The sequence below is a fragment of the Poecilia reticulata genome, chromosome 15 (genome assembly GCF_904066995.2).
Source record: "Poecilia reticulata chromosome 15, P_reticulata-male-v2, whole genome shotgun sequence".
NCBI lineage: Eukaryota > Metazoa > Chordata > Actinopteri > Cyprinodontiformes > Poeciliidae > Poecilia > Poecilia reticulata.
Window position 1 is genome coordinate 19,403,798 of NC_088844.1, and position 16,546 is coordinate 19,420,343.

Genomic DNA, 16,546 nt, shown 5'->3' on the forward strand with positions numbered 1-16,546 from the left:
TATGTTATCTACCACTCGTCCTGTGGATGATTATATTCCCACATTCCTCTATGTAATTACCATCAGAGATAGTTTCTGTAATATTCCCTGTAAGTGCACAATGGAACAGTGTTCACTCAGCAATCAGGATCATTATCCCTCGGTTGAGATATCTCATTAACTGTGGAGATTACTAGGAGTGCAACAGCGCTGATCCAATCGAAGGTGGGAGCTGATACAAAATGTCTTTGTTTGTGTTGCGGTTCCTGAGCAGGGGAGGCCTGGAAAAGATGGAACTCCTGGATACAAGGTGAGTCGTTTCAAATCCCCTTATAGAAAGTGCTTTACATCAGCCAGGCTACAGAGAGATGGCACAGCAGATTTTTATCCCCCCCTCCGGCAACAGTGTGCTGACTGCATTAAAGCGATTTGCATATTTGAGATTTTAGCGATAGAAACTAAATGGAATCCTGCAGGTTTAGGCTTTGTTGACTTTTATTCTTCTTACCCTAATTATATAGCTAAGGCTTTCAGACAATGATAAAATGTTTGTAATGGAGGGCGTTAGACACTTCAAATTAATGATGTGTTTTTTTTTTGTTTTTTTTTTTGCTTGCTGAACCTGGCTTGAACTGAGGCAAATCCAGCAGAAAAAAAGTCTGCTTTTAGATTGCTGATCAAATTTATTATGCACCGTTTACCTCATGAAAACTAAGAATGGTCCTGGAGGATGCAGAATGGATCCGCTTGAATGGCCGTCCCTCACACATTATATGATCCAACACCAAAACTTGACTGATTGTGGTTATTACTGTTTTGCCCAGATATACAAGATGTTTTCCACCTTACACCTAAATGGCAGAACCAACGCTTTATTGTTTTTTCATTTTTATTATTTAATATTCCCCCCACTATAATCTCTCCGTTCCACTGAGGCCATCTACATAGAGGCTCTCATTCTAGTGGAACAACAGTGCCATCTAGTAGGTGGCTCTTCTCATCTGCATAGATTGCTTCCTCACTCCTTTGAGCTTTAATATAATGCTCAGGGAAGCACATTTCAGTGGGCAAGATGATAGATTTAAGCTTCCCATCAGGCAGTGGGGAATACAGCATGCTGCAGATTAAAGCAGGCAAGGGAGAATGGCATCACAAAGCGGTGCCCGCTTTAAAACCACATCATGCCAGATTGTCTTTTGCGTGCCTCCTGTAATCCAGCGGGAAATTGATACAAAGATGCTCCCCGAGGTAATGCTGTGAGCAAAGTAAAAGGAAGCAATGAGGAGTGACAGGGAGGGGACCGGATGACTCAAGATGTTGTGACACGAAGCTGGAGACAGGTATTTTCCTTGCGGCTCATCCGTACAGTAAAGGCAGCTGGTGGGAAAGCAGGCCTTTGTCAAACAAAACCGGAGTGATGCAGAGGAGCCGTGACATTGCAGAAGGTGAAGCACTATAATGGGAAATATTATACAAGCAGTACAACCTGAGCAGAGTCTAAAGCAGTCAATGTACAGTCATCTGATAAGAGTGTACATGGAGTTTGTTTAAAAATAGCAGTAGGAATTTTTGTAAAGATTAACTGATCGCTGAGATTTTGTTGCCAGTTTCTGTGCACCGGTTGTGTAGCCAATTACAATTTCACTTTAAGAATAAATTTACATATTAAGGTTCACAACTCAATGGCTCTACCAAGCTGCAAATAAATTCTAGAAATCGCCACCAGGTGGTACAATGTGGAAGTCTCAATATTACGTTAAGTCAGGCTCAGTTGAATTCCGTGGACAAGCATTCAGAGTTTAGGGTAAAACTTACTTCTTAATGGAAGGTGGAAGATTAATGAGGACTTTCTGTAATATTTTGAATATGTGACATTATTATTTATTATTACTATATATTATTGAAAGGTGTACAGTGTCATGGAGGGTCATTCACCATAGAAATCTGTGACATTGTTGGAGCTAAGGTGATGTCATAAATTTACCACATCAATTTGTTGAATGGTCTTTCCCATGGAAATACACAAAATTTGGTGTGGATGTGTGTGAAACATTCCCAGGTGTCGCAGTTGATTCAAATTACAACGTAATCCTAATGAGCTTCTTTGGGGTTGACGGAAGTTATTCATATCGAGCTTAGTGCAAATCAACTCGTACACGTGTGATATACAAACTTACCACACCAACATAGTGTAGCCAAGAGTGTCTGTTCAGAGTATGATTTAACAAGAACTTAATCTCTGTCATCAAAAACAGCTTGAAATGTGTATAAGTCTGATTTTAAAGCAAGTCACTTCCTGTTCTAAGTGGGTGGAGCACAAGTCAGGAAATGAGCATGTGAATGTTTTGATGGCTGTTCTGTGATGACACACACATTATTTTAGGTACAAATCCAACCTTATGTGTAGAAGTCATTATTTATTTGTCTTTTATGATAAAAAGTCTGATTTTGAAGTTTGGCCACACCCACATGCTTTGATGTAGTAGAGAGTTTTTGATAACATTTGATGTCCAATGCCTAAAGGCTAAACTGAATCTTTCTCTAAAAGGAAAGCTCTATGATGAGTTTGATCAGATATGTGTTTAAAAGAGAGGAAGTGAAGGTTTTAGTTAAAAATGGCTGACTTCTTTTGAGGTTAGACCATGGCTCCAATATTGGTCATGTTGACATTAACATGTTGGGAGTCAAATATAATATAGAACGGATAATGTTTCAAAGTAAAACATTACAACCTGCTTATGATGGACCAGATTGTATAAAACATAAAATCACCAAATTACTGTCACCTGCCTGTTTTACAGTGCCTCTCTAACGTTGGAGGCTTTTATAATATTTATTGCTTCCTATTACTAGAAAGGAGTATATGTCTATTAGTGATTATTTTAAGGATCTTATTTTTCTGCTACAGTCTTGAAGTTTGTTTTTCTTTCTTTTCTTTTTCTTTTCTTTTTTTTTTCAAAGGGCTCCACAGGTACATCAGGTGACAGAGGATCCAAAGGTGAACGTGTAAGTAGCATCACCCTCTTCTCCAGAGTAGAATCTGGTTTATGTCTTTAACAACAATGCAAAGAACCTGTTTATGAAATGGTAATGAAAGGATGGCAATCAAAGTCACAAGGAATGTCTATTTCAGCACAAATATTACGAATCCCCACAAGCACATAAACACTAGGAAAAAATGGCATTTAATGCTCATTGTGGTTTTCTATTGTATTTGCCAAGTTTTGTCACAGTTCTGCAATAATTTTGCTTAACTTTTTTACTGTATTTATGTTTTTTTAAATGTAGCTTATAGAGAAGAAAAAAAGTAGACTTTTAACTTGTTAGTTGCTAAGGCAGGACAGGTAATTGCAAAGGCAAATACAATAATGAGGTTGCAATTTATGGCAGCTTTAGGGAAAGTATCAGACCTTACAGTGATTTCAGCAGCTAAAGCCCCATCCAGCGTTTACAAATAAAGCCCACATTGGGGGAAATGATCTGAAAAATGATCCCATATGCTATTGTTTATAGGTTACATAATAGAGCAATGTTCATTGCCTTTGTGGTTTTGATTCAAGACAAGTCTGAATAAAAAGATGAGCCAAAGCTGTGTTGATCAGCTTGAGCTGATTTTATTAAAATCCATTAGAGACAAAACAGACCTATGGGTTTATGTAGGAAACCCAAATGAATGCTGAACAATCAGTCGGCTAGAATCCGCCAATTTTTTAATAAATAAAGTGCAATAAAACTAGGAAGTTGTAAAATTTTGGTGAATTAAATCCACCAACAGCAAGCTTTTTTTGGGATTGGAATAAGCTGTTCCAACATCAAAGAAAACTACAAGTCAGTCTCGGCTAGGAAAAACCTGATCAGTGCATGTGTGCCACATACACATGTGGAGTTTGCACTGACAGCAAGCTTAAAAACAGCAGAGCTTTCTTTTTTACCGCAGGGTGATCCAGGCATTCCGGGAGAAAGAGGCGTTCAAGGTGAAAGGGGTCGCCTTGGCGACCCTGGCATGGTTGGACCGATGGGGCCACCAGGTGAAAAAGGAGATCCTGGCCCCCCCGGGCAGCTGGGGAGTGTAAAACTCCTGGTAAGTAGCCAAATTGCAAACGCTTCCACATTAAAGTACTTTCTTCACGTATAATTTAAATCATCTGACAGGATGTGGCAGTTTGTGTAACTAGCTTAGTTCTTCCTCCCTGGATGGAAAGCAATGTATCTACAGCTTTTTGCATGAAACATCAAACAAAGCCGAGCGAGGCAGCTCGCTGTTCATTCTCTGCTCGGCGCTTCCCACTCCCGATCATCTAGGCGTAACAGAAGGTCAAAGCAGGAGAGAGTCGGAAACAGAGGGAAAGACAGAGATATGTGGGCGTGCCAAGAGCTCTGCAGAGCGGAGAAGCACCTCCATCTGTCACAGACATTTTTTACGCTCACTGTAGTTATATAACGTTCACAGTGATGAAAAGCTGTTTTGAATGCAACAATACAACATCGGAGCATGTTGTGTGTTATTGTTATGAATGTTGCCCTGGAAAGCAGTGCAGTTTGAGAGCACATAAACTTGAGACTGAAAGTTCCTTGAGTGGAAACGACGTTTACTGTATGCAGGGAAGTAAAGTTGTTTTAGCCGTTTACCACTAAACTTCACAGTCAAAGATGTTGTTAATAAACAGATTATTAGAAATTGCTTGAGCATTTGGCTGTATTTCGCATCCATTCATTCGTCTGAAATATTTTCTGAATTTAGTTCAAAGACAGTGGGGGGGGGCGAAAGGGGGCTTGGCTGTGGAGCTGTCAGTCTGGCTTCTGAGGAGCTTTGGCAGCATTCTTTATTTGATTTTTTTTTTAAATCAACTAGTGGAAAATGTGTTGATGTTTTTGGACAAAACAGCTCTTTTTTTGTTAAAGAGATGTGCCAAAGCATTCATAGGGTTAGCACTCTATTGCCTCTGTGTGCCCTACAGAGGAGCTGTAGCTTCAACACAGCTTGAACTGCAGAAAGGAGGATAGCCAAAATGTTTTGGAGACACTGTTGGGCTACTGACAAGCTAAATGAAATAAACAAAAACAAAACATCTCAGCACTTTTTTTTGTTTTAGGTGACTTAAAAAGAGCCCGATGCACTCAGAGACATGTCTAGTTTGTTTGTTTGTTTGTTTGTTTTTTTTTTCTTCTTGGGGGCGACGAAGCAGGGGCACAGATGGTAGAAGGGTGACACACTGAAATTACAGTTTTATCAAAACTCCCTGTAGTCTTGGATCGCAATGAACAGCATGCCAAGATATGAAGTTAAAAGGCGGGGGGGAGACTATTTTGTATCCTTCCATAATTTGGTCTTCAGTCTGAAAGTTTAAATTTGAAATTCTAATCTATTTGCACTACAAACAGTCTAACTGGCTGCTCTATTGAGGGTGACTGGCAGGGCTGGGTCAACAATCAGAGTTAAAGGGTAGCTCTCTCTTCACCATGACAGATCAGTGCAGCACTTATATCATTGCAGACACCACACCAATTTGCTTGTCGATCCCCCACTCTATGTTTACTCTATGTACTTCATCTTGGGGTCAACAAGACCCCAAGATGAAGTACAGACAAAGCACAACCTAATGACCCCTTACTATGGGGAACATAAATGGAAACAGTGTTTCCTCACCTGGATGCAGGTCGTTGGGGCCCCTTGCTGGAGCCACACCGAGGGGCATGGCATGATGGGGAGGACCTATGGAAACCTGGGTCCATCATAAGTGATGAGCTCATTGACGAAGGGGTCAGGTGCTATACGGACCTTGGAAGTCTGATCCTAAGCAACAGAATCCAGCTCTTAGGACATGAAGTGTCCATCCCAAGGATTTCTGATTTTAAGATAAACTGTTTGCCCTAAAGGTGGGGCTTATTCTCCATGTGCGCATTTTATTTCCCTTGGGAATTGGATCTCACATACTGGAATCTCATAACACCCAACTTTAGCAGGATTTAGCTGCAAATCGAGATACCGGTAAAGCTCATTAATTGCTGTGGTCAGAGACCAGGCTATCTGTTGTGTATTGATTTCCATATTAGGAATCCAGACCCTAAATAAACATGTTCACACATGGAGATCGTATAGTACAATGTGTTGAACTGAATCAGTGGCAGAGAGATCATCAGAAAAGCAAAGGCATAATTTTGTCCTGCAATTCTCATTATGCTGTATTTGTAGGGCAGCCCTATCCTTTTCCATTTTCACAAAAAGTGAGGAAACCCTGGAACATACATTAGGTGATCCAATAAAAAAATCACAAATAATTATACAAAAGAGGAAGCCTGTCACAAAAACACTCAGAAGAGACACGTTTCAGGCATTCGCCACTGCAGATTCTGAGAACCATAATAAAATTAACATGTCTTTTTTTTGCTTATCTCAATTTGCGCAGTCGAAAGTAAGCCCTGAACAGAGCAAGATTTATATTTATTGCATCCTTACAAGGAATAAACTCTCCTGCCAATATGATTACTGCTGACTGTCCTACCTTGAAGTTCGTACTCTTATACGGTCGTAGCTACGCTATTCTTTTACAAGTGGCTTACAGACTTTCTGACTGTGAAACTATTTCTGGATATTATATTTATATTATGCATCTTCATAATAGCTCGCTATATTTTAGAGGCACACAGAGCTAACACAATTCCTCCGTGGCACGGGGTGCATCACTGCAGAGCTGAACATAAAGTTATACCACTTTAGAGAGTTATAGTATCGAATTTAATATTCCTTCCTGAATATGTTTTATTTCTTGCTGAGTTCAGATCTTGAGTTGAGATTGGAATAGGTCTTAAAGAAAGATTTTTACAGATTTTATTATCCTCTGTTCTTCTTCCTTTTCACAATTTTTGGTTCCAATAATGTCTGTTGGCGGACTTTGTGGAGCACAAATACATGAGGAGTATCCGTTTAATTGTTATGCCATGATAACTTTAATCTCCTCTGTATGTTCTCTGCCTCCATTTGGCTCGGAATGAAGGTTTAACTTGTGTTGTCTCTTAATTGGATTTTCCGTCTTTCTTACCCGAGTTAAAATGCTTCAGTAAGTGATCTTTTATTCTCCCTTCACACAGGATGATCCCAGCTTTACAGAAGAACTCAAAATCTTTATCCAAAGTGAAGTAATGAGGATTTTTGAAGGTAAAAGTAGTCTGACATTTAATTTAGTTGATGTGTTTTGGTTCACTTTAACACCCCCTCTTTATGTCATTCTCCAAGTTGTTACTCACACAGCCTTTTTTGAAAATATTTTCCTGCCCTGCAGAGAAAGTGTCTGGCGCCGCCACACAACAGAAGACACCTGCCGGCATCTTAGCTTCGCCTTTCCAAGGTCCTCCTGGACCCCCGGGCAAGGATGGATCCTCAGGTCCACCGGGAGAGCCTGGGCCACCTGGACCTCAAGGTAGTAGCTTAATACATTGAGTTCAAAGGCTTGACTTAACCACCAACTCAAAAAAAATAAAAAAATAACCATAAATGGCTTGGATTACCTGTTCATGTTTTAATATACTAAAACTGACCATCAAGTGCCTTGAACTTGTCTTCACAGCTTTCCTATTTCATAACTAACATCCTCTTGTGTTTAACTTAATTTTAATATAAATGCGACGGTTTTGTAAACTCCTAGAGAACAGCGTAGTGAAGATTAGGGAGCGCACCAGAAAGGTCCAAGAGAACGCTGTGAACAAGTTTAAGATTAGGATTTGAAGCAAAGTCTACCGAGACACGGCCATCCTGTCCAGACCTGGAGAAGAGCGACAGCTTAGACGTGTCTCTGCTCCAACATGTCTGAATCACTTGGCTGTCTTCCCTCATCAGCATGTTATTCAGCTCTGCAGATGCCTGGTGGTGAGACATTCTTTTGATTCAGGTGTGCTGGGGAAGGCAACCATGTAAAAGTTTCAGGATAGTAGCTTCCAAGGACTGGACCTAAACTGACAGGCTTGGAGGAGATCAATAATCGAAGACGCAGCCAAGAGCCCCATTGTAACTCAGGAGGAGCTGCACAGCTCCGCGGCTCAGAGCGAAGAATCTTTTGTGGCAAGACTTCAAAAAAGTTTTTCAGACATCCTCTTCATCCAGTCTGATTTAATTCATTTGAGCTATTTTGTGAGGAAAAATTAGAAATAATGCCATCTTCTAGTTTTCTATTAACAAATATTTATTGTAAGTGCCAAATAAAAATGCATCCTACATTTTCAAATTTTCATTTCTAAACATTTGGAAAACCCAACATAATTCCCTTTCATTTCACAACTATGCAGTTACGTTAGTTATCTATCTATATGTATAATCCCAATAAAGTAAACAGAAGCTTGTCTTTGTAGCGTGACAAAATGTGAGAACATTTAGGAAAATGTATACTTTGTATATATCTGCACCAGAGCTTTAAAAAAAAAAAAGAATAAATAAAATGAAACTTTGAGCAGGTAACTCTACTTTGCACTGTCACCCAGACTGCGCTTGAAAGACGGAGGAGTTACCGTTGTAAAAACGCCCTGTTTTCCATCTCATGTAGGCTACTCACTTATGCATGTTTTTGTTATGAGAAGAGCCGATCTGAAATGCTGTAGATTGCTTGGAATGGGATCAGGCTGACAGTTCTACTCTGTATGGATTCATGAGTATTTTTCTCTTGCATAGACCCATATATCAATGCAGACTGAGGGGCTGGGAGCAGAGGAAAGGCCAGGAGTGTGGTGCACTGCAGCTCTCTGGGAAATATGAAGACAAACGAAGAATTGGCTGTGAATAAGAGAAAATGTTATCAGTGTGGACAGAAAAGAGCTCCATTATTGATACCTCACTCAAGGAGAGAAAGCCTCTGAAACACAAAAGGAGCGTAGTCGAGTTGGAGGGTGGACATTCATTATAGGACTAATCCTGACTCTCTGACTGCTCACACAACACTAATGGTTTGCTGGTCAGGCTTTGTACCTCCAACATGCTTAGATTTATTTTGTGTCCACATGCAGAACTTTGGTAAAGCTTTGAAAGAGAAGGAGTGCTTCATGTGTTGGTGCACATCAAAGCACTGCTGCATTGGCCTTTCTCTTCAAACTTTTGTATCTACCTCACATTGTTCAAGACCATATATATATATATATATATATATATATATATATATATATATATATATATATATATATATATATATATATATATATATATATATATATATATATATATATATATATATGTCTTCTACTATATATATATTTTGTTAACTCAAAGCTATAACTTCTAATGCTCGTTTCATTCATCGTTCATGAATAAAGTACAGCTGAAACCAGATATTTACAAACACATAAAAGTAGGCAAATTTTTTTCCGTAAACAATTTTTTTCCACTTACAAATGGTGAAAACATGAGATTTGAGATTAGAATAAAACATTGGACTAATAAAAGTAGCATTTTTAATTCAAAAATGTGGGCTTAGTGAAAAGGGGTGTGTAATACTTGTTTGAACGTTGTTGTTTTCAAAGGGTACTTTTAATCTGCAAAAGGACCTTACAAAATATTGATTGAATATAACTACATTTCTCAAAGGACTACAGTCAGTTCAGAAGCATGAGATCAGCACAGCATAATGCCGTACTTCCGTACTTCACAGCTACGATAATTTCCTCAGGCTTGAACCGATGGTCATTATGGTGGAACACTTCAAATTTAATTTTGTCATAACACAGGACAGGCCTTTGAAAAAGAAGGTCTTTCTTCCTGTCTGAATTTGCAAACTGTAGCCTGCATTTTTATGAAGTTTTCAAAAGAATGTCTTTGCTAAGGGGCCTTTCAGCCCATGCTGATGCAGGATTTGTTTCTTTGTTTATTATGACATTCTCTTACCTGCTTCAGCTAGCACCTTAACAAGCTCTTTTGCTTTTTGTTGATATGCACATGTCAATCCAAAACACAGTCACATGTGGGACACAGAACCCATCTCCTTCCTGACCACTATGATGGCTCGGAAGTCCCACGGTGTTTTAAACTTGCATAATTGTTTGATAATTATTCAGATAATTCAGGTCCACAACTACTTTTCTGATACCTTTGATGATTTCTTTAGATTTCCCAATGATGCCACACAAACAAGTAGTGTGGTTGAGGTGAAGAAAGTGATAGTAATAATAAAAAATATATATTTTGTTAGTCCTAATTGAACTAAAACAGGAAACATTTGGACTGATTTATTTCAATGTGAAAAAGGCGGGGTGTGTGTGTGTGTGTGCGTGTGTGTGTGTGTGTGTGTGTGTGCGTGTGTGTGTGTGTGTGTGTGTGTGTGTGTGTGTGTGTGTGTGTGTGTGTGCGTGTGCGAGTGTGTGTGTGTGTGTGTGTGTGCGTGGGGGTGCGTGTGTGTGTGTGTGTTTTATAAAGTGCATGTAAATATCTGGTTTCCACTGTAGATAATGTAAGCAACTACTCAACTCTAAATATTTGCCACAGGCGTTACACGTCTTGGATTTTGTTTGCTTGTTTGTGTTTTTTATGCTTTTAACGTGTGTTTTATTGGCCATTTAAAGTGCAGCTTTGCAATAAATATTTATTGAAAATAAATATAAAAGTTATTTCCCTTGATGCATCAAGAATTCAACAACTTCTTAATCTTTTTTTTCTTTGTTGACTTGTGACTCCACTCAGCTGGTGAGGGAGTTTGGGGTAATATTTCCTCATTATTTCTCGTCATCCTCCGCTGGAGACCATGCTCCTCTGGAATATCCAATTTGACTTCTTCCCTATTGTGGCAAAATGAATTGTTTATGGAGAAAAATAACCCTGTTGAAATCATTGTCTTTCTTTTATTTTATTTTTTCTCATTTGTGGTTTGATTGAACAGGCGAGGAGGTCTCCAGCTGTTAGAGCATGTGCCCTTGAGGACACATGCTAAAAAGCAGTTATTCTTTTACTGTACTCTTGTTTCTGTAAGATGGTGATTTTCTATAATTTTATTCTTTTTTCTTTTTTTTTTTACTTGTTAATACCAAAAGAAAAATCTCTAGTGTCACTGTATAATTAATTAACTCTTTATTTAGTTTCTTTTGTTGTTGCTTTTATTTTTAATTTTGTAATTTAGTCCTTGTGTGCTTATTTATACCTACTGAAAAAAAGTGTTTTTTGTTTAGTTTTTTTAATTATTATTATTATTTGCAGTTTCAGTCAGTGCCGTCTGTTTTGGAGTTGCTCTGATTTTTCTTGTGCAGGATGGATGTCTCAGTGAAAATCTGAGTGTTTTTGATAGAGAAACTCCTTATGGATAGGTGTGTGTTATACATTTCTTTTATTTATTTTTTTTAGCGCATGCTGTTAGTATGAATTCATGGTTGTTGCTGTCAATAATGTTTTTGATTGGGTACATGGAGGTGTACAGCTGCAATCTTATCAATCAACAATGAAACAGTATTATATGACAATATCTCTTTTTTTGTGTGTGTACTTTGTCCATTAGTGGCCCTGGAAACAATTTGTTTTCAACCGAGCCCAGTGTGACATTTTCGATTTCATCAGGGTGCGCCAATCCAACGTGGCACCCAAGCTTATTGCTTTGTGTGCTATTCAGTAAATTTTTTTTATTTTGCTTAAGGTACAGTGCACTTTCCTCCATGGAACGTCTCCTCCCTGAATGAATGCCCCCGGCCCTGTGAGTGTTAAAAGAACTCTCATTATTGCAGGGATGTGTGGATAGCCCCACTTTCTTTGAGATTCCGTTTTGGAGCATTCATGAGCCTTTTCTTCTGAGATTTTCTCTGACATGTAAGCGTTGAAGCGTTTCCCCTTTGGGCCAGGCAGCGAGATGCTTGATACTCCTGTCAATGTTTCTGACGCACTCCATGCAACTGCTGGTCGTGAGACTCCATTACTTTAAGTGCCTCATGGGGAAATATTGTTTTGGCCCCTTGCCTTTTTACTTGGTATGCTGCTGTTCTTAGCTGTGAAGACTTACCCACTTTGCATGCAGAGAAAAGCTTTTAAAGGATGATTGTGTGTTTTTTTTTTTTTTTTTTTGCTATAAACACCAACATTGCCTGGTCTGCCTTTTTAATGTTTTTTTCATTGTATTTTTTCCCAGCTTTTTCTTAACACGCTTGTGGAAATGCACTGGTCTGAAATTTGGTCAATTTTCAAACCTCATAGTAATCCAATTATTATTTATGTTTAAGAACAATATCTGACAGCGTTCAAAATATTTTTCTATAGTTTTCCTGGAGTGTATTTGTATGTAAGGTAAGATAATTTTATTTATATAGCACATTTTCAGCAACAAGGCAATTCAAAGTGCTTTATGTATATTCATAGCATAGACAACATTTGTGTGAGTCAGAAAGGAGCTGCTGTAACACATGGTTTTATTATAAGAGCGCTATGAAAAAGTATTTTGTATTTTTCTCCTTAGAGATTTCTTTTAGTTTTGCATTTTGTTTCAGGTAATTGCATGAGATGATCAAACAAATTTTAATACCAGACAAAAACCGCCTGAGTAAATACCAAAAGTCATTTTTCAAAAGATGATTTAATTTATTAAAGGCAGAAAGCTTGTCAAGTCAAGCCTGCCTGCACTATCACTGGCAGCAAGAACTGCCAAAAAGCTTTTTTTTTATTAAAGCTGCTGTAGGTAACTTTTATAAAAATATATACTTTTTGCATATTTGTTAAAACTGTCACTATGTCATGACAGCATAATATGAGACAAATAATCTGTGGGGAAAAAAAAATCAAGCTCCACTGTGTTATTCCCTCTGCCATCTGCATGAGTACACTGCTCCTGGCCACCAACCAATCAGAGCCAGGAGGAGGGTCTTAGCTCTGTCTATCAGGCTCATGTATGCACTGCTCACTGTCTCCCCATTGCTCTCAGTTACTCTACATATCCTTCCCCACAATCGTTCCTTTTGTAAATTATGCGGGCTAATAAGCATGCCTACCAATGATGTTGATAAATTGTTTTCCTGTACTGGTAAGTTATTTCTAAGTCATTAGCACAGCTGTAGCATATACTCAAACATGACTGACAGCATAAAGACCTTCTTCCTAGTTCTGATGTTTTCTGACCTGAGCTGTATATGTATTGCTGCAGATGGCAATTGGAGCACTGGAGGAGTTTTAATTTTTTCCCCCCATATTTTCTGTCTCATGTTATTCTGTCACAACGCATTGACAGTTTTAACAAATACGTAAAAAACATTTTAGCAAAACTTGCATACTACATCACTAGTTGTAAAAAGATTGGAGCTTTGAGTCACGCATATAACTACCAGGAAAATGACCACAGTCACCGGGCAAAAGATAGGTCGAGCTGAAAATCATCTGAATCCAGCCACCATCCAGTTTCTCTGTGCATCTCTACATATTTAGCATGTGTTTGTGAAGAATTCATTTCTCTAACAAATAATATTTTTGCTGTCCTCTACAGTTGTTTTTACTCTTCTTAGAGATGTAAAAGTATATTTAAGAAGTGGATGGCTACAGATAGGCTTTCAATATCATAGTCATCTTTTATTGAAGAAGCATAATCAAATGAGAAAATATTAGTTTCCTAGTTTTTCCTCCCTCACCATCCTGCTCACTGTACTTGGTGGCAAGATAAACTTGGAGTCCATCATTTTTGTCGTTGCTTTGACTCTGGCCAACTACATTTATTTTGTAGAAATTGTTAGGGTTGCCTAAAACTGTGCCAAACTTAAAACAAAGTTGTTGTGTTTTTTTTTTTATCAACATGGAATTTTTTTTTGCTTCTGAATAAATTATTGTGTAAATATTGGGTTTTTCTGATGTCTTTAGTGTGAGATTGTGTGTAATTTTATTGCTTTTTAAACATCGTCACCACCGTTTCCAATAAAAGTGGACAGTGGTGCAGAGTCGTGGGAAAAGAGATTAACACAATTTAGATGAGCAACAGGGATGTTTCTAATCATAGCAGTTTTTGTGTGTGTATTTTTGGTTTGCTTGTTTTTTTTATTCGCCCACCTGTCTCCAAAATCAGAGCACCTGCAGTGACCCACATATTTGACCGCTGGTTGAAATAATCTTCTTTACTCTCCTCTGAAGTCTTGAAAGACACTTTCTTGTGATGCTGTCATTGTCCGTGGCGCTCTTCAAGGACCTAACCTGCAGATGAATTGTTTGAGGATTTCTGTTTTGACCATATGTCAGCACATCTTTTATTATTTAAAGATGTAACACTGGAAAAAAAAGGGGGTTCTCGGCTGTCAGTATCTACAGACTAAAGTGGGTCCCTCAGACAAACACAGGGCTCAACAGATGTCTGACATTTTTGCCCTGCTAACAGTATTTAAGATGATACAATGTCTTGGTTCCTTGCCAGATAAAAAGGTTGCACAATGTGTTGCCATGTTGACACTTTAACATGCTGTGGCATTTGTTCTAATCTTTCTAACTGTACTGCGTACTCTATGTAAATTATATCTTTTTAGTATTTATTCGGGTTATTGTATATCTGTGTGTCCTCAGGATACCGGGGTCAGAAAGGAGAACGAGGACAGCTTGGTCTGGGGTTACCAGGAGATCCAGGACCCACTGGGCCACCAGGTGAGAAAGTAACATAGAAGACCTTTGAATTTGAATGCTGGTTGTGTTGACAATCCTGACCTCTTCCCCTTCCCTTGCCCACCACTAACACCCCACTTATTGTATGAAACTTTCGCAACTGTTGGAAACTCTCAACAATTTTTGTGAAAAACAACTGTAACTGTGACAAATAAGGACAAGGACCTATAGCAACGTCGCGCCCACTCACATTGAGCTGGATGATAAGTATGGCAAAAACATTCCTCGGTTTTTAAGGTATAATGGCCAGTAGGGTCATATATATGAATGATGCTTTGGGCACTGAGGACCTGATTGCAACCTCTCTGAAATACCACTATCTTTTACATAAATATTTCTTGCCAGAAAACTAAAAATGCTTTGTTTCTCAAAATGGTAACGAGCCAAGTTATTTAAGGCAACAAAAATAATCAAGGATCCATCTCCCTTAATGAAGAGAAATGTCACAGAAGAAGATTATGGTACTGCAATTAAAATAGATTTTTTTTTTTATCTACCTATATATGCATATTTACATCTTCCAATAAATTGACATGCTTACTATATTAAATTAGTTTAACATAACATTAATCATTTAGTTAAATATAGATTTGGCAAGTGCAACATAAGAGTTAGTTTTTTTTTGCAATCAAAATATTTTGAAGGAAAGAAGAACATGGTGTTCTTGATACTGGGATTGATAATTTAAGTTACTTAAACAAGACAGGCCATTATCTGTCATGTGGATTAATTTTTTTATTGAAAATTTATAACAGTCATAGACACAGTCATAGACATAGCCAAACTATTACCAATCATTCTAAAAACAAATAAATAACATCGTCCTATTTACAATTTTCTACTGTCAGAGTTAGAATTTTGCTCTGACAGCTATGCTATGGTCATTTAAGCACTCACATAAAGTAAAATATGTAGAGAAAAATGTAAGAGCACTTTTCTGAGCTGCCACTTTTAGGTCAGATTGACCAGACATTGCACTGACAGCTATTTCCCTTCCACATTTGCTTTTCTTTTTTTTTTTTTTTTATCAGTTTTCTTACATAGTTGCTTAAAGGAAGGAAATGCATTAGACTTGTGTCAAACTAACTCCTTCACAGCTTTTTAAGCCATCATTTGTTATCTTCATCTTGGTGGCAAAAATGCAGCCCCCAGACTGCATTCTATTTGTTAAACCCTCATGCTGCTTTGACGAAAGAAATACCCCCCAGAGAAGAGAAATTTCTGCAGTAATGGAAAATGGCATCTGTTCTGAAAACTAAAATCCTATCGTGCCATCTTCCTGAACAAAAAGACCAAGCCATGATGTTGGCATATCCCCCTGCTGGTTTGAGAAGTGGGATTACTTCACTTACTTCAAGCCTTTGACAGCAGGAGTTTATCATTGAACTTGAAGTCACTCATGCAATCTGTGCATAATGTATGTGCGGGGGCAAAGGAAAGTTGGCTGTAGCTCCGCTGGAGAGGATAAATCACAGCTGTTGAAAGAAATCATCTCTAGAGGTGCTCGGTTATGGGAAGCACCTGCGGCATAACTGGTGGGGGTTAGACTTAAGCCGTAGTTGCGTCTTGGCAAAAAATCAGAAAGTTCTTCAAACTGACTGATATGAATGCAGGTCCACAGACTTCTGTTTTTTTGGGGGTTTTTTTGTTGTTTTTTTTTCCTCCATACCTTTAGATTTACAAGTTTCCTGTAGACTACAGGAGAAGGTTTATTTCTTCCAGCCAAAATTTCTTCCACCTTGCCATCCTGATCAAAGATATCCGGTATCCTTGGCATCTACTCAGAGCTGGTTTCCCTTGGAGTGTAAAGGCTGGGATCTGCTCCATGCTGGAGATTCACCCAGCTGTTGTATCAGTTCAAATGCTGAGAGCTAAAAGAAATTCTCTACTGTTGAGCTGCAATGTCCGTGCTTCGAAAGTGGGAAGACTAACACAGGATCGAAGACGACCCCAAAGCATTAAACTGAAAATAATTCAGTTAGCATGACCACA

At 38.4% G+C, this 16,546-nt stretch overlaps 1 protein-coding gene across 4 annotated transcripts in view; it reads left to right on the forward strand.

The window, feature by feature from the left end:
- Nucleotides 1-16,546, forward strand: part of LOC103477022 (uncharacterized) — a 141,542-nt gene that overhangs the window by 118,254 nt on the left and 6,742 nt on the right. For 3 of the 4 annotated variants that reach the window (XM_081616584.1, XM_008429856.2, XM_008429858.2), the window contains 6 exons: nucleotides 254-289; nucleotides 2,941-2,985; nucleotides 3,917-4,060; nucleotides 7,069-7,135; nucleotides 7,260-7,397; nucleotides 14,459-14,536. In XM_081616584.1, the coding sequence (XP_081472710.1) occupies nucleotides 254-289; nucleotides 2,941-2,985; nucleotides 3,917-4,060; nucleotides 7,069-7,135; nucleotides 7,260-7,397; nucleotides 14,459-14,536 (508 nt within the window). Of the gene's footprint in view, nucleotides 1-253; nucleotides 290-2,940; nucleotides 2,986-3,916; nucleotides 4,061-7,068; nucleotides 7,136-7,259; nucleotides 7,398-8,638; nucleotides 11,406-14,458; nucleotides 14,537-16,546 lie in introns of those variants that run through there. The other variant, XM_008429859.2, reaches the window with a different exon arrangement.